The sequence below is a fragment of the Hypanus sabinus genome, chromosome X2 (genome assembly GCF_030144855.1).
Source record: "Hypanus sabinus isolate sHypSab1 chromosome X2, sHypSab1.hap1, whole genome shotgun sequence".
NCBI lineage: Eukaryota > Metazoa > Chordata > Chondrichthyes > Myliobatiformes > Dasyatidae > Hypanus > Hypanus sabinus.
The window spans coordinates 2,562,464-2,581,695 of NC_082739.1; the positions used below are offsets into that span (position 1 = coordinate 2,562,464).

The 19,232-nt window shown below is 42.1% G+C and overlaps 1 protein-coding gene across 1 annotated transcript in view; it reads left to right on the plus strand.

The window, feature by feature from the left end:
* Window positions 1-443: 443 nt before the first annotated feature.
* pou2af2 (POU class 2 homeobox associating factor 2) overlaps window positions 444-19,232 on the plus strand; it is a 41,896-nt gene continuing 23,107 nt past the window's right edge. Inside the window, exons 1-2 of the mRNA XM_059956739.1 lie at window positions 444-624; window positions 3,304-3,416. Coding sequence (XP_059812722.1) covers window positions 444-624; window positions 3,304-3,416 — 294 coding nt within the window. The remainder of the gene's footprint in view (window positions 625-3,303; window positions 3,417-19,232) is intronic.

Here is a 19,232-nt window from a genome sequence, read left to right on the forward strand (position 1 = left end):
AGTTTAAACCTGTTCTACAGCTGAAGGCATAGCCTTCTTATTAGCACAATAAACAATGAGACTGCCTTTCTTTCTTTGGCAGAGATAGAAAGCCACAAGTTCAGGAAATCTGAAATATAAACAGAAACAGATATGTAGAAGAAATTTCAAAGCACTAGCTAGACGGTTGAAAAGACATCAATTAATACAAAATATTAATGGCCCATGTCACTATGCTTATTGAATTTGCTTAGATGCTAAATATATAATTTTTTATTATTGATGGTTCTAATAATGACTTGAAAAACATCACAGCAAAGTGTAAATTACTGTATATCATGACATTGATTGCATGTAAAGGTGTTTTCAAACAGTATGGGTTGCAGCAAAACTGGGTGCTGTTTTTTCTGCAGCTTGGATCCAGTAGTAAACACTTTATATTTACTGTGCTTTAGAGGTCTGCCATGAGGAAATGTGTAACAGAGAATGCAGGGATGCAACCCGAAACAAACATCGACTTCTGCTGGAGATCTTTAGCGCAAATTGATTTGGGCAAAGACACGTCGGTAAATGAATGTTGCCAGCTGGCACATTGCAGGGCGCAGGAGTTTGTGCCGAGGGGCACGTGGAGCAACTCAGAATCAAGTTTATTATTGCTTAACATTACGTGAAATTTGCTGTTTTTTCAGCTGCAGCATGGCGCAAAGATATAAAATTCTCCAAATGATAATGATAAATAAACTGTGTAGAGTTGGTGTTCATCGGTTCATGAACCATTTAGAAATCTGAATGCAGAGGAGAATCATTGAGTGTGGGTCTTTAGGCTCTGTATTTAGGTAATAATGAGAAGGGGGCCTGTCCCAGTTGGTGAGGGTCCTTAGTTATGGATGTGGCCTTCTTGAAGCAGCATCTCTTGAAAATGTACTTGAAGGTGGGACAGATTGTACCAAGATGGAACTGGCCGAATCTACCACCTTCTGCAGCTTCTTGCATTGGAGTCTCCGTAGCAGGCGGTGATGTAACCAGTCAGGATGCTCTTCACCACACACCTATAAACATTTGTAAGGGTTTTAGGTGACATACCAGATCTCTTCAAACTCCCAGTGATGTAGAGCCACTAGTGTGGCTTCCTCGTGACTGAGAAGGGACCCTCCGAGATGTTGATTCCCAGAAGCCTGACCTTTCAATTGCTGATCATTCCATGAGGAGTGGTGCATGCTCTCCTGATTTCCCCTTCCTAAAGTCCACCATGAGTTCTTTGTTGTTGAGATGCTATCCAACGAGCCGATCTATCTCGCTGGATGGAAGGAGCCGGTGCTGGTGCCACTACATCACTGGCTGGCTAAGGAGGGACTGAAGAAGAAGAAGGAATCTAATAGGAGAGGACAGAGGATGATGGGAGAAAGGGAAGGAGGACGGGCACCAGAGGGAGGTAAGGGGCAGGTGAGGAGAAGAGAAGGGAGCCAGAATGAGGAATGGAAAAAGAGAGAAGGAGGGAAGAGGGGAGAAATTACCAAAAGTCTGTGAAATTGATATTCATGCCAAGTTAGAAACATAAAAAACCTACAGCACAATATAGGCCCTTCGGCCCACAAAGTTGTGCTGAGCATGTCCCTACCTTAGAAATTACTAGGCTTACCCATAGCCCTCTATTTTTCTAAGCTCCATGTACCTCTCCAGGAGTCTCTGAAAAGACCCTATTGTATCTGCCTCCACCACCGTTGCCAGCAGCCCATTCCACGCACTCACCACTCTCTGTGTAAAGAGAGTGAACTTAATTAATGAATCAATGTTCGGGCTAATGAAAATTAACTTTTCACTGTTTTAAAGGTTTCTGGGGTATCCAATACAGACTGTGTTTTGAAAGGTTTGTGAATAGACTTTGCCTTTGAGGGATAGCTTGGAAATCTCACCATTCTGGTTCAGATCTGACTATCGGACACTCAAAAGGGACTTTTGTGATAAAGAGCTGTGAAATGTTCCTGAGATCGGGCCACAGTGTCCAACCTGCAAGGCCTGCTGGCATCATGCCTCACAGAAAACACTCAAGGGATAGCTCCACCAGCCCTTTGATTCCAGGGCAGTCAGTGAGGCTGAGGTAGAGTTTAGGGCAGTGGGCCTAATCATACACAATCCAGCATGCTGAGGCTCTTTTCCTTGGTGCAAATGAAAGATGGGAAACAAGTATATGGACAGGTTCATGGATGACAGAGTTTAGAGGGGTATGGGCCAAGTACTGCCAAATGGGATTAGCTTGAAACTGCAGTCAGTGGTCACTTTATTAGGTACACAGGTACACCTTCTTGTTAACGCAGATATCTCATCAGCCAATCATGTGGCAGCAACTCAATGCATAAAAGCATACAGACATGGTTAAGAGGTTCAGTTGTTGTTCAGACCAAACATCAGAGTGGGGAAGAAACGTGATCTAAGTGACTTTAACTATGGAATGATTGTTGGTGCCAGACAGGGTGATTTGAGTATCTCAGAAACTGCTGATCTCCTGGGATGTTCACACACAACAGTCTCTGGAGTTAACAGAGAATAGTGCAAAAAATACAAAAAGCATCCAGTGAGTGACAGTTCTGTGGGTGAAAACACCTTGTTAATGAGAGAGGTCAGTGGAGAATGGCCAGACTGGTTCAAGCTGACAGGAAGGCGACAGTAACTCAAATAACCACACGTTACAACAGTGGTGTGCAGAAGAGCATCTCTCAACACACAACACATCAAACCTTGAAGTGGATGGGCTACAGCAGCAGAAGACCATGAACGTACCGCACACTCAGTGTATATCTTTGTCAGTATGGGCGGAAGAAGGGCTTTTTTTCTGTGCACTACAGCTATGTGCCTTTAAATCATTTTGATCAAGGTGTTGAAACCAACAACCCACCCCACTTGCTCTCCATTCGCAAACAGGTGACTATAAAAGGTATATGGAAAGTACAGCTAACATGTAAATTTCTGCACCTGTCCTGAGCTGAGGTGTCTCTGTATTGCTTACAGCTGTCTTCAATCTGTTTGGTTAGGAAGGGAATTACTGTCCAATGTTCCCATTCCTGATTAGTCTTCCATGATCCTTGCCTGATAAGAAGAATACATTTAGTTTGAGCTTAGCTGATCACCACAACAATATTTTCCTTTACCAAAGTATTTGCTCCTATATTTGTGTGTGTGCATTGTATTTGCGTACATCTCTGTTAATGTTTATATGCTTGATGCTGGTCACAGCCTTTGCATTCAGAGCAGGATACAGGATGCGTGAAGGAAAGGGTTCACAATCAGGTTTTCTCTTTATATTTCATTTTTATATATTTTTAACAGTTCCATCAGAACATTCAAAACGTGTTTATCAGGGAGTCCGTGTCAAGCACACAGTTAAAGATCTGCTGGCAGAGAAACGGTCACGACAGAGTAATGTGCCCTTCAAATATAATGTAAGTATATGAATGGATGTTCTTAGATCCTTTTTTACAATCGTGTTTGGGCTAAACTGTGAACAAGGATCGCATACAAAATGCTGGAGGAGCTCAGCAGTTCAGGCAGCATCTACAGAAAGGAATTAACAGTCTAAGTTTCAGGTCCTGATGAAAGGTCTTAGTCCGAAATATTAACTGTTTATTCCCCTCCATAAGTGGTATCTGACCTACTGAGTTGCTCCAGTATTTTGTGTGTATTGCCCTGGATTTCTGGACAACTCTGGACAATGTTTCTCACCCTCCGCATGCCATCTTGGCTGAACAGAGGAGCACTTTCAGTAATAGACTGAGACAACTGTGTTGCTCCAAAGAGCGGTATACGAGGTCATTCTTACCCTCGGCCATTAGGCTCCATAATGAGTCAACTCATAGCTGGGGCAGTGATGACCCCTCCTGTTAGACTGAGTTAACTTATTTTTTTATTTTTTCTTACTTCACTTCTAATATTCGTATATTTGTGCACGTGTAATGCTACTGTGAAACTGTCATTTCCATTGGGATCAATAAAATATCTACCTATTTCCAGCATTTGCAGAATCTCTAGTGTCTGTGAACAAGGAAAAAAGCTTCTGTAAATCTTCTGTATGCTCCTGAATCTTTCATTTTAATTTCAGATTTAGGTAGATCTAGATGTTAAAACTAGAAGTACAAAAGAATTAATAACATTGTCTTGGCTAATTTATTTTTGAACTTGAATTTATTCACTTTATTTCATTTCTGTGGAGTTGAATTTGAAATCAAGTCATCAGGTATAACTTTTAACTTATTAGCTATTTCCAGGAGCTAGCTGGCTAGCTGTCTTCCATGTGAGCAGTTAAGTCACTTGTAGAATCATTGAATGTTCTGGAAAGACAAGAAGACCATAAGACATAGGAACAGAATTAGGGCATTCAGCCCATCGAGTCTGTTCTGCTATTTTATCATGGCTGATTTATTATCTATCTCAACTGCACTCTCCTACCATCTTTGTTGCCCTAATTAATCAAGAACTTATCAACTTCCACTTTAAGTATACCCCATGATTTGGCTTCCACAGCCACCTGTGGCAAATAATTCCACAGATTCACCACTCTCTTGCTGAAGAAATTCCTCCTTATCTCCGTTCTAAAGGTACGCCTCTCTATTCTGAGGCTGTGCCCTCTGGTCTTAGACTCAGCCCTATAGAAAACATCCACGCCATCCAGGTTTTTCAATATTCAATAGGTTTCAATGAGATCCCCCCCCCCCCCGTCATTTTTCTAAACTCCAGTGAGTACAGGCCCAGAGCCATCAAACACACCTCATGCATTAACCTTTTCATTGCCAGAATCATTCTTGTGAATCTCCTTTGAACACTCTCCAATGCCAGCACATCTTTTCTTAGATAAGGGCCCAAAATTGCTCACTGAAAGAAGGTGATCATTCAGCCCATTGAATCCATGCCAATGCCGAGTGAAGGGATTGTTTCAGCTCTATCCTTCCGCTGTCTCTCCCTGTAACCCTGTCATGTGCCTACTGAGATTCCATCAGTTATTAAGGTGATCGATTTTGGATCAACTATTTTCTGCATGCTTCCCCATCTACTGTGCCCCAAAGCAAAAATCTGCTGAAGTTTAAATGGTAATATATCTATAAGTAAAAAGTGAAAGGATGACTTTAAACTATTTTACAAATAATCCCTTGGGGGAAATGCACATCAAGCCATTTAAAAAAAAAATTATTTCGAGGTACAACACAGAACAGGCCCCAGTGAGCCACGTTGCCCAGCAACCTGCCGATTTAGCACTAGCCTAATCACAGGACATTATCAAATATGTGCTAAAGTCTTTAATATTATGATTAAATATGAACTAAAATAAGGTTTCTGGTAAATGATTGTTCAATTTCAAATTGATAAATTAATAACATCATTGGAATGGAAAGCATGAATAATTATTTTCTTTAGGCTGGGCTGCAAGCGGGGGTGCAAGTGAGGTAATTTGAGGCCGAGGTTTCTTACAAAAATGTCTCATCATCTGAATATTTATATGTTTGGTTTTATCTTTCTTCATCTTCTACCAACTGAGTAGAATTAATGAATTAATTTTCATATTTGTCACAGTAAGCCGGTGAAGCATGCAGTCCCAATACCAGGAAGAACAACTTCTCGCAAATGACATTCAAATTTCTCTGTGAAATTTGGTTGTCCCCTCCCAAAGGCTAGTTCACCAGATCTAGATACTGGGACTGATATGCAAACTCCCTGCTGGTTATACTGGCAAGAAGGTCAGAATATTGCCCCAAGTAAATTGTACCTTGGGGTCACTTGCCAACAATGTATTTATGTGCAAGGAACTGCTGTCAGTTGTTGGCACAGGTGAATGGCTTTCAACTAAAGGAGCTGCTATTCCCTAGGGTACAGCAGGATTGTGGTAATGTATTCCTTCAACCACATCATTTATTTGAAGGAACAGAAGACAAAGACTTCACTTCCATTGTGACCCGAGGCCTCAGACTGTTTACAACAATCAAATGACGTGTGGTTGGCTTTAGAAAGGGTGGGAAGCAGATTTACTTTGAAAGGAGGAAAGTTTTAAAGTCTATAAACGCAAGACATTCTGCAGATGCTGGAGACCCAGACAAACAGACACAAAATACTGGAGAAACTCAGCAAGTCAGGCAGCATCTATGGAGGGGAATTAACAGTTGATGTTTTGGGCTGAGATCCTTTGTCAGGACTGTCAATGTCAGATTTAAGGCCATGAGAGTTGGAACAGTGTGTGTGTGTATGTCTGTGTGTGTGTGTCTGTGTCTGTGCACAATGTTTGTCTTCTTGCTTTGGGCTTCCTTGCCATAGGATCTCACTCAATTGAGACTATACAGCTGCTTTGCCAGATTAAAATAATTCATCTACAAACATTTATGACTTTTCAAAATGCATTAACAGAACCAAGGATCAATATGCTGTGCATTCAGAGATGATCTTTTGCACACCACTGTTGTAATGCTTGGTTACTTGAGTCACTGTTGAACGATTTTGTAAATAAAACAAGTGAGTCATTTTGTGCGCTAAACAAAATCTGCAGCCCTTTACTTCCATTACTACTAAATCAAAAGCAGTCATCTTACACTAATGTTGAAAGTTCAAAGTAAATTTAATATCAACGTACATATACGTCACCATATACAACCCTGAGATTCACTTTCTTGCGTGCATACTCAATAGATCTATGGAATAGTAACTATAATAGAATCGATGAAAGTCTCCACCAACTTGGGCATTCAACCAGTGTACAAAACACAACAAATTGTGCAAATAAAAAATAAAGAAATAATAATAATAAATAAATATGCAGTAAATGTCAAGTATATGAGATGAAGAGTTCTTGAAAGTGAGTCCATCGACTGTGGGAAAACTTCAGTGGTAGGGCAAGTGAAGTTTCCCCACAGGTTTAAGAGTCCGATGGTTGAGGGTTGGTAACTGTTCCTGAATCTGGTGGTGAGAGTCTTGAGGCTCCTGTACCTGTAGTTGCGGAACTGTGGTGCCCAACCCCATGCTTTGTGACTAGGGGCTTGGTGATGTTTGGGAATTCACCCAGCAGGTGAGTGATTTCAGACAGAGTTATTGTGGGAACAGCATTACAACCAAAATCCTTTGTGTCCACAAGCTGGCATGTCTTTAAACATAAAACGAGGATAGTGATTGCTCAGGAGAGACAGCATGTGGTCTGAAGGCCTAATATCACCTAGGCCAGTTTAGGAGAGCAACTGTTTGGCACACTCAGACTCAGATAGTCCAAAAATCTGTGATAGTTGAGTTTTCAGAGTTAATTATTTATCATGTACAGGTGGGTCTTCTAGTAGATTCACCACTCTGGTTGCAGTGATGTTACAACATAGTAAAATTTGGTATTGTCCACGGTGATTTCTCGCAGCGCAAACTGGGCTTACACCTGCGCAAACTACGCGGTATCATGCTGTTTCCAAAACGCTGACAGTTTCAAAGCAACTGCATTGGTCGACAAATTGTTGAGTAACTCCGGAGACATCAGAGAACGTCAGGGTCATCGATATAGGATTTTGTGAATAAAATATGCAAGAGTCATTTTACGTGCTTAACAAAAGCCACAGCCCTTTACTTCCATTACCAACAAACCAAAAGCTGTGGCCTTAGACTGACGTCATTGCACCAGACACTGTCTCTTAAGGTGAACACAACTCAATGACACTGTTTGTGAATCACGTAGAACAGCTCCTATTATAAATCATTTGTGTCAACTGTCACCCATTGCATTACCCCATACTGTCGCCTTCTTGTCAGCTTCAGTCAGTCTGGCCATTCTCCTCTGACCTCTCTCATTAACAAGGTGTTTTTGCACACAGAACTACCGGTCACTGGATGTTTTTTGATTTTCACACCATTTTCTGTAAACTCTAGAGACTGTTGTGTGTGAAAATCCCAGGATATCAGCAGTTTCTGTGATACTCAAACCACCCTGTCTGGCACCAACAATCATTCCACAGTCAAAGTCACTCAGATCACATTTCTTCCCCATTCTGATGTTTGGTCTGAAGAACAACTGAACCTCTTGACCATGTCTGCATGCTTTTATACATTGAGTTGCTGTCACATGATTGGCTGATTAGATATTTGCATTAATGTGCAGGTGTACAGGTGTACCTAATAAAATGGCCATTGAGTGTAGTTTCTTAAGTAAATTATTTTGTTGTGTTAAAGGTACTATATAAATGATTTTTTTATCATTTATGTAAAACAAAAATGATTTGTTATCCCCAAATGACTTGTTGGTTTACTGTCATTTTAATAAACATATAAAAATTGCAGACTTCATATTCCTGTGTTGATTCAAAGACATAGCTTTTTGTTTGCATATCACATCTACCCTAGTAGTCATCCTTTTCTTCATAAATCAAGTCACCAAGTTGGAGGAGTGACACCTTATATTCCATCTAGGTAGCCTCCAACCTGATAGCATAAACATTGATTCCTCCTTCCGGTAATATTTTCTCCACCCCCTTCCCTCTTTTTCATGTTCCTTCTGAGTATAAAATTGCGTATAAAATTCTAAAGGGATTGGACAGGCTAGATGCAGGAAGATTGTTTCCGATGTTGGGGAAGTCCAGAACGAGGGGTCACAGTTTAAGGATAAAGGGGAAGCCCTTTAGGACTGAGTTGAGGAAAAACTTCTTCACACAGAGAGTGGTGAATCTGTGGAATTCTCTGCTACAGGAAACAGTCGAGGCCGGTTCATTGGCTATATTTAAGAGGAAGTTAGATATGGCCCTTGTGGCTAAAGGGATCAGGGGGTATGGAGAGAAAGCAGGTACAGGGTTCTGAGTTGGATGATCAGCCATGATCATACTGAATGGTGGTGCAGGCTCGAAGGGCCGAATGGCCTACTCCTGCATCTATTTTCTATGTTTCTATGTTTCTGATCCCTCTTACTTCTTTTCATTATCTGCCTATCACCTCCCTCTGTTACCCCTCCTCCTTCCCTTTTCCCATGGTTCAGTCTTCTCTCTTATCAGAATCTTCCTTCTTCATTCCTTTCCTTTTTGCATCTTTCACTTCTCAGCTTCTCACTTCATCCCCCCTCTGCCACCCACCTAACTTTTGCCTCACCTGGTTTCACCTATCACCTGCCAACTTGCCCTGCTTCCCCTTCCCCACCTTCTTATTCTGGCTTCTTCCCCCCTCCTTTTCGGTCCGGATGATGGATCTTGGCCTGAAGCATTGACTCTTTATTCCTTTCTATATGTGCTGCCTGACCAGTGAATTCTTACAGAGGTCTGTATGTGTTGTCATCTTGTTTGCTTGAAACCTAATTTCTTCAACCAAACTTTGGTTTACTTCCCCTAATATCTTCTTATAATATTCCTGTTAAGTCCCCTGAGTTTTGACTTCATTAAAAATACCACATCACTACAAGTTGTGTAGGGAGGTGTAGAATTAAATCCTTCCTTTTCCCAGTCTTTTCTTCCCAGGGTGCACAAGTTTCACAGTTCTGTACATCTCTGGGGTGATCACTTCTTGGTAATTCCTGTGAAGATTGATACTGGAATTGGAATTGGTTGTTATTGTCACATGAACTGAGATGCAATGAAAAGCTTATCTTGCATATTCTTTGCATGTTAACAAAACCCAATTTCCCTCGGGATCAATAAGGTATGTCTGTCTGTCTGACTGTCTGTCTGTCTTCATACAGATCAATCATCATCATCATTACACAAACACGGGGAAATCTGCAGATGCTGGAAATTCAAGCAACACACACAAAATGCTGGTGGAACACAGCAGGCCAGGCAGCATCTATAGGAAGAAGTACAGTCGACGTTTTGGGTACTGACGAAGGGTCTCGGCCTGAAATGTCAACTGTACTTCTTCCTATAGATGCTGCCTGGCCTGCTGCATTCCACCAGCATCATCATCATGTGCCATGTCGTATGATGTGAGCGATCATGGACTTTCCATGACCATGATTGTACTTGGGAGATTTTTCTACATAACTGGTTGCCATTGCCTTTTTCTGGGCAGTGTCTTTACAAGATGGGTGACCACAGCCATTATCAATACTCTTCAGAGCTTGTCTGTCGGGCGTCAGTGGACGCATAGCCAGGACTTGTGATATCCACCAGCTGCTCCATGGCTTCACATGACCCTGATCGGGGTGGGGGGGGGGGGGTAGATAGTACAAAGCATTTCCCTATGGCAGACTGGAGGACATGGGATTAAGGCTTGGAGTAAGAGGGGATCTAATAATGCATTTTTTCACTCAGATTGCTTGCAATCTGGAATACTCTGCCTGAGAAGGCAATGGAAGAGCACTTGATTCGCCAAGGCTATGAACCAAGTACTAGCAAACGGGATGAAGTGTAGATAGAATTTGGTGGTTATATGGATAAGGGGCCTGTTCACGAGGTGAATGATCCTAGAATTCTATGACTAATATTAAAATAGTATGCTGTTGGAGAATGTCTGCTCAAAGTTAATATATGCTGGGGTTAAGTTGATAGTTTATAACACTAAACCATGCCCTGTAAGGATGTACATTGCCCTCTGGCTGGAACTGGCCAACATTTTCTTCTTTCCAATGAAGGCTCACTCTTCTCAGAGTTCAAGAAGTTAGATTTCTACTGGCATGGGGTCGTCAGGCTCGATATAAAACTCCTGACGAAGGGTCTCGGCCCGAAACGTCAACTGTACTTCTCCCTATAGGTGCTGCCTGGCCTGCTGTGTTCCACCAGCATTTTGTGCATGTTGCTTGAATTTCCAGCATCTGCAGATTTCCTCGTGCTTTTGATATAAAACTGTTATTCTGCTGCTGATTTGCACTGTTTTTACCAGTACTATAAACTTCATGAACCAAAAGAATGTTTTGTTCCTATTAGACTGATCAGGTAAAACTGAGCATCATGCCATTTGTCAATAGTTAATATTCATTCATCATCCTGGGATACGCTGCTTGGCTGCTTGGCTTTTGTTGTCTGCCCCAGGCATTTCTTTTCTGTCTGTTGATAAGACAGGTCTTCAAACTAAATATTTGTCTTTTTATGTCATTTCTTTTACATGTTCTTCTCATTTTCCAGGTGCAAATTCCTACCGTACATATATCCTCAGAGAATGAGTGATGCTCAGATTTTATTCACTAAAGGACCCTTATTTCTAAGGTTTTGGAGGTGCTGGGAATCCAGAGTAACACAGCAGGTCAGGCAGCATCAATAGAAAGGAATGAAGAATCAATGTTTCGGGCCAAGATCAATGTTTCATGTTCTGATGAAAGATCACAGCCCAATATGTTAACTTCTTTTCCACAGATACTGCCTGACCTGCTGAGCTCCTCCAGCATTTAGTGTGTGTTGTGGAAAAGGTTCCTGTTTCTTAAACATCAAAGATGCAAGCAAGCAAGGAGGAAATTTTGGCATGTAGGGACAGTTGCTGTAGTATTCAACATGAAACAATTTGTCATCAATTCTTTTTGCAAGAGCTTTGAGGAAACACACATATGAAGCGCCAGTACCATTATACGCTTACTTTTTAACTTGTGTTGTAAATGCACTCTATTATTTGTTAGTTTATTTGTTGTAATATTACTTTATGTGTTATGTGTGAGTTATATGTACTGTGTTGTGCACCCTGGGCCAGAGGAACATTGCTTCATTAGTGGTATGCATGTGTACGATTGAATGACGATGAGCAGTTCTAATTTTTATATTGCTTATATTGCATCAGAGAGTACATTTTGGAATTACTTGAACAGCTGTAAAGTGCTTTGGGGCATATTGACAAGAACATGAGAGGTGCTATCAAAATGCAAATCTTTTATTTGTTTTGCTACAAGATCAAGAACATAGACACTTTAAGTTGAGTTGTATTCCTCTCTTCGTAGACCTGCTTTGCAACTGTGGCCTTGCAGTACTAGCAGCAATCTGAAGTTTACTTTTTCATTTTTACAGCAATGGCCCAGATGATGGGGATTCTTGATAGATTGCCTTCTTGTCAATGTCAATGCTGTCTGTGGTGGGGAGGGCTGTGCCTACGATGGACCAGCTGTGTCCACTAATCTCTGCAACTTCTTGTGTTAGAACAGAACACAAGGCACTATAGCACAGAACAGGCCCTTCGGTCCACAATGTTGTGGCAAACCTTTAACCTACTCCAAGATCAGTCTAATCCTTCGCTCCTACATAGCAATCCATTTTTCTATCATCCCTGTGCCTAAGAGTTTCCTAAATGCCTCTAATGTATCTGCCTCTACTACCACCTCTGGCAGGGCATTCCACACACCCACAACTCTAGGTGTAAAAAAAATCTTACCTCTGACTCCCCCCTCCATACTTTCCCCCTCCAATAACCTTAAAATTATGCCCCTTAGCCATTTCTGTCCTAGGAAAAAATCTCTGGCTATCAACTTGATCTATGCCTCTTATCATCTTGTATACCTCTACCAAATCACCTCTCATCCTCCTTCGCTTCAAAGAGAAAAGCTTTAACTTGTTCAACCTTTCCTCAAAAAACATGCTCTCTCATCCAGGCAGCTTCCCGGCAAATCTCCTCTGCACTGTCTCCAAAGCTGCCATATTCTTCCTATAATGAGGTAACCAGAACTGAACAAAATATTCAAAATGCTGTCTAACCAGGATTTTAAGGAAGGTCACCCATAGAGGATGGATTGATGCCCAGGTATGTCAAGCTGCTGATTCTCATCTCACTCATTCTTTTGCATGTAAGACTGGTGGTATCCGATACTCAGGCCAATTTTCCCCAATGGATCTTGTGCTTTTTCCAATAACATCACAATTGGTTAAGCTTGTTCAAGAGATTTTCACTTCAAACACTTTCTTGGTCCATGCTTCAATCACTTCCTTTAATTCTCTAAACTGCCAGTGAACCCATTTCCCTAGTCCGGCCTAATTGATCATCCCTGAATTCCATCACTATGTCTCTGGTGCTTGTGTCTTAAGTGCTGCAGTCCTTTAGCCCTGTAATTCTCTTATATAAGATATTTTAAAACCGGGTGGCATAGTAGCATAGCAGTTAGTGTAACGCTATTACAGCACCAGCAACCCAGATTAAATTCTGCTGCTGTTTGTAAAGAATCTGTATGTTCTCCCCATGACCACGTGGGTTTCCTCCGGGTGCTCCGGTTTCCTGCCGCATTCCAGAGGCGTACAGGTTAGTAGGTTAATTGGTCACATGGGTGTAATTGGGTGGCACAGACTCATTGGGCTTGTTACTGTGCTGTAACTGTAAATAAATAACACCTACCTGGAGGATTTAGTCATTGATTTATGAGATATAGCAGAATGCTCATTAAATGTAATGACTTGATCTGTATAAGCAGCATGTAAGACAAGCTTTTTTTATATTTGTGCATGTGACATAATAAACCAATACTTATAACAAAAAACATTGAAATTAAAAAAATCTGCAGATGATGGAAATCTGAAATAAAAACGGAAATGTTGGACATGCTCGGTAAGCCAGGTAGCATCTGTGAATGGTTAGAATTTGCTGCTCTCTCTTACTCTCTCCCTCTTTCTCTTCCCCTGAGGCTGAATGCTGTCATCAATACTCTAATGAATTTCTACAGATACAACAGTGAAAATACCCTGCCTGCTTGCACAGTGGCTTGATACTGCAATATCAATACCAAGAGGCATTGCAGCTCCACCATACTCAGTTAACACTCTACTACACTAGCAAAATTCACCCAAAGAGACTCAGAATAAGAATCAGAATCAGGTTTAATATGTTGTGAAATTTGTTGTTTTGTAGCAGCAGTACATTGTAATGCATAATAATAAAAATCTGTGAATTACAATAAGAATTATGTATAAATATGAATTTTAAAAGTAGTGCAAAAAAAGAGCAAAAACAAAAATAGTGAGGTAACCACTGTCGTGCCTTCTTTGTAACTGCATCAATATGTTGGGCCCAGGATAGATCCTCAGAGATGTTGACACACAGGAACTTGAAACTGCTCACCCCTTTCACTTCTGATTCCTTGATGAGAACTTGATGGTTTGAGCTCCCTTGCCTTCCCCTACCTGAAGTCCACAATCAATTCCTTGGTCTCACTGATGTTGAGTGCAAGGTTATTGTTCTGACACCTCTCAGACAACTGATCTATCTCACTCCCATATGCCACCTCATCACCATCTGAGATTCTGCCAACAATAGTTGTGTCATCAGGGAATTTATAGATGCCATTTGAGCTGTGTCTAGCCACACAATCATTGTTGTAGAAAGCATAGAGCAATGGGAAATGAGAAGAAGACATGTCCTGGATGATGGGGGTCCTTAATAACAGATGTCGCCTTTTTGAGGAATTGCCTTTTGAGTATGTCCTTAATGCTGTGGAGGCTAGTGTCAATGATGTAGCTGGCTATATGAAGCATATGCTTAAGCTAGAGAGAGTGCAGAAAAGATTCGTAGAAATGTTTCCTGGACTGTTGGGCTTGAGCTATAAAGAAGGCAAATGCAATTTAGCATTCATTTTGAGAGGACTAGAATATAATACCAAGGATATAACACTGAGGCTTTATAAGGCATTGGTCAGACTGCACTTGGAGTATTGTGAGCAAGTTTGGGCCCCTTATCTAAGAAAAGATGTACTGGCATTGGGGAGGGCCCAGGAGAGGTGATGCACCATCAATAACTCACTCTGAGATGTAAAGGCGAGATATTGGCTTTTATTGACTGGAAGAAGGAACAAGCAGTGAGTGACCACTATACTACATCCTGGAGACTGAGAGGCCGGGCTCAGGCCTTAATCGCCTTTATACTGGGGTCTGTGGGAGGAGCCACAGGAGCAGTCAGCAGGGGGTGTGTCCAGACAGGTATATGTAGTTCACCACAAGAGGTTCACGAGAATGACTCCAGGAATGAAAGAGTTAATGGATAAGGAGGGTTTAATGGCTCTGTGCCTGTATTCGCTGGTGTTTAGAAAAATGGTGGGGGGGGGGGTCTAATTGAAAAAATATCGAATATTGAAAGGCCCAGATAGAGTGGATGTGGAGAGGATGTTTCCTGTAGTGGGGAGTCTAGGACCAGAGGACACAGATAGAGTGGATGTGGAGAGGATGTTTCCTATAGTGGGGGAGTCCAGGACCAGAGGACACAGATAGAGTGGATGTGGAGAGGATGTTTCCTATAGTGGGGGAGTCTAGGACCAGAGGACACAGATAGAGTGGGTGTGGAGAGGATGTTTCCTGTAGTGGGAGGAGTCCAGGACCAGAGAACACAGATAGAGTGGGTGTGGAGAGGGTGTTTCCTATCGTGGGGGAGTCTAGGACCAGAGGACACAGATAGAGTGGATGTGGACAGGATGTTTCCTATAGTGGGGGAGTCTAGGACCAGAGGACACAGATAGAGTGGATGTGGAGAGGATGTTTCCTATAGTGGGGGAGTCTAGGACCAGAGGACACAGATAGAGTGGATGTGGAGAGGATGTTTCCTATAGTGGGGGAGTCTAGGACCAGAGGACACAGATAGAGTGGATGTGGAGAGGATGTTTCCTATAGAGGGGAAGTCTAGGACCCCAGGGTATAGTCTCAGAATAGGGTGATGTCCCTTTAGAAAAGAGATAAGAAATTCCTTTCATCAAAGGGTGGTGAATCTGTGAAATTCACTGTCACAGACAGCTGTGAAGGACAGGTCGTTGGGTATATTTAAAGTGGAGCTTGATAGGTTCTTGATTAGACAGGGCATTAAAGGTTACAGGGAGAAGGCAGGGGAGTGGGATTGTGAGAGATAGTAAATCAGTCTGGATGGAATGGCAGAACAGGCTCAATACGCCAAATGGCTTAATTCTGTTCCTCTGTTTTATGCTTTTTATGGAGATGTTAGCTAGACTGGGATTACTTGCCTTGAATGAATGACCTTCTTGAGATTTATTTGATCCTGGGAGGCATAGGATAGGGTAAATTGTCTCAGTCATTTTGTCAGGGTAAGGGAGTCTAAATCTTGAGGGCATAGGTTTAAGGTGAGAGGGAAAACATATAATGGGGATTACAGGATCAAGTTTTAATGCATAAATTGGATAGTACCTGAAATGAGTTGCCAGCGGATACAATTACAACATTCAAAGACATTTGAACAGGTGCCTAGATGAAGGTTTAGATGGATACAGGTGAAAGGCAGGTATATGTAATGAATGTAGATAGATATCCTGGTTGCCATGTACGAGCTGGGCTGTAGCATCGATCTATGAATCGTAAACCCTTGAAGAAGGCAGCACAATGACTCAGCTGGTGCCTTGATTTCAGTGAGTCACATTCAGTCCTGATCTTGTCTGTATGGAGTTTGCATGTTCTCCCTCTGACAGTCTGGCCTTTCTCTGGGTGCTCCAGTTTCCTCCCACATCCCCAAAGACATACAGGTCATGAAGTTAATTAGTCAACGAGGGCCCACCTTTAAATGAATAGGAAAGTAAATGTGGTCAATCCATAAAACAATGAAATGCATCAGGATTAGATAAAGTGAGATTTTATGAAAGAAAAATTTTATTATTTTTATTCAGAGATACAGCATGGTTACAGGCCTTTCTGGCCTAACGAGCCCACAATTAGCATTTGTTACTGTTTGTTACAGTAACTTTGAGCCTCCACATCCAACACATCATCCTTTGCAATTTCTGCTTTCTCCAAAGGGATCCTACGACCAAACGTATCTTTACCTCACCTCCCCCCCCACTTTCCACAAGGATTTCTCCCTCCATAATTCCCTTGTTTACTTGTCCCTCCCCACTAATCTCCCTCCCAGAGAGTTGTGGGGGTCTGGAATGCACTGCCTCGGAAGGTAGTGGAGGCCAATTCTCTGGATGCTTTCAAGAAGGAGCTAGATAGGTATCTTATGGATAGGGGAGTCAAGGGATATGGGGACAAGGCAGGAACCGGGTATTGATAGTAATTGATCAGCCATGATCTCAAAATGGCGGTGCAGGCTCGAAGGGCTGAATGGTCTACTTCTGCACCTATTGTTTGTTGTCCTGGCACTTATCCCTGCAAACAACCAAAGTGGTACACCTCCTCCCTCACCTCCACTCAGCACTCCAAACAGTCCTTCCAGGTGAGGCAACACTTCGCCTGTGAATCTGCTGGGGTCGTCTAGTCTATTGTGTCTGGTGCTCCCAGTGCAGCCTCCTCTACAGAGGTGAGACCCATCATAAATTGGGGACCGTTCTGTCAACCACCTCCATTCCATCCACCACAAGTGGGACTTCCCAATGGCCAAACATTGTAATTCCCATTCCCATTCTTGTTCCAACATGTCAGTCCATGGCTCCCTCTTGTGCTGTGATGAGGCCATCCTCAGGGTGGAGGAGCAACACATTATATTCCATCTGGGTAGCCTCCAACCTGATGGCATGAATATCGATTTATCTTTCCGGTAAAGAAAAACTTTTCCTTCCCCACTCTGGTCTCTTACCTCTTCCCACCTGCCTATCATCTCCCCTTGGGTCCCCTCCTCCTTCCCTCTCTCCCATGCTCCACTTTCCTCTCCTATCCGATTCTTTCCTCTCCAGTCCTCGACCTTTTCCACCCACCTGGCTTCAGATATTGCCTTCCAGCTAGCCTCCTTCCCCTCCCTCCACCTTTTTATTCTGGCGTCTCCCCACTTCCTTTCCAGTCTTAAAGAAGGGTCTCAGCCCGAATGTGTACTGTTTATTCATGACCTGCTGAGTTCCTCCAGCATTTTTAAGAATTAGTATTTGTCAAGCACTTTTAACATAACAGAGAGTGTGGAACACAAGCATAGCAGTTAGCACAAAACTATTACAGTGCCAACAACCCAGGTTCAATTGCTTAAGGAGGTTGTATGTTCTCCCCATGCCTGCATGAGTTTCATTCGAGCACTCCAGTTTCCTCTCAATTTCCAAAGACATATGGGTTGGCAGGTGAATTGGTCACCCAGGTGTAATTGCATGGCAGGACTTGTTGGGCCGGAAGGCCCTTTGCTGTGGTGTATCGCTAAATAAATACATAAATAAATTAAAATAAAAATCATCAACTCTTCTAGGTAGCTGTAAAATATCCCATGGTGATATTTTCAAGACAATCAATGGATGAATGAATGGATCCTGGAAATTAGATTCCCTGCCAATCTCAGATTTATATTTATTTATCACATGTACATCAAAACACGCAGTGAAATGTATCATTTGCGTTAACAACCCACATAACCTAAGGAAGTGATTGGGGCAGCCCTCAATTGTTGTCACACATTGCTGTGTCAATGTAGCATGCCCAAAATGTTCTGCAATCATAATATGACATCAATATTTGGGGAGCAAGCAGTATGCGATTTTATACCACGTTTCTGCATTAAGACTGTGACTACATTTCAAAAGTCATTAGCTGATGCATTAGGGTCATCCAGCTCAGCAAAAAACACTATATAATTGCAAATCTTTCTTTTTTTAAAAACAGGGGCGTCATCATGAAGCACGATTTGACAGCGACCCTCATAAGGAGATATTGGAACAGATGACCAAGAGCCTGGTCAAAGAGGTAGGTTCTAAAGTGTGTTTCAGATGAGGTGAGAGAAAACTTAGTGAGTTGATTCTAGGTCCGTTGCTAAATTCCAATTCTTTTAAAATCCATTTTCGGGTTTTGGGGTAGTTCTTTGTGAACCAAAATGAAAATGCGAAAAAGAAAAGCACAGAGTAATAGTTCAGACAGTGTTGGTAGATTAAGCTACAGGGACCACGTAGCAACATTCTGTTTCTATACTGCTATATTCTGACATTTGTGTGAGGGCACAATTCCAGAACTTACAATCAGAGGCCTGTACACCTTCTCGTTAATTCAAATATCAAACAGCCAATCATGTAGCACCAACTCGATGTATAAAAGCATGCAGACGTGGTCAAGAGGTTCAGTTGTTGTTCAGACCGAACATCAGAATGGGGAAGAAATGTGATCTAAGTGACTTTGACTGTGGAATGATTGTTGGTGCCAGATGGGGTGGTTTGAGTATCTCAGAAACTGCTGATCTCCTGGGGTTTTCACACACAACAGTCTCTAGAGTTTACAGACAATGGTGCAGAAACATCCAGTGAGTGGCAGCTCTGTGGGTGAGAACACCTTGTTAATGAGAGAGATCAGAGGAGAATGGCCAGACTGGTTCAAGCTGACAGGAAGGTGACAGTAACTCAAATAACCACACGTTACAACAGTGGTGTGCAGAAGAGCATCTCTGAATGCACAACATGTCGAACCTTGAAGTGAATGGGTTATAGCAGCAGAAGATTTCAATGGATTCCAAGGAGTATCTAATAAAGTGGTCACTGA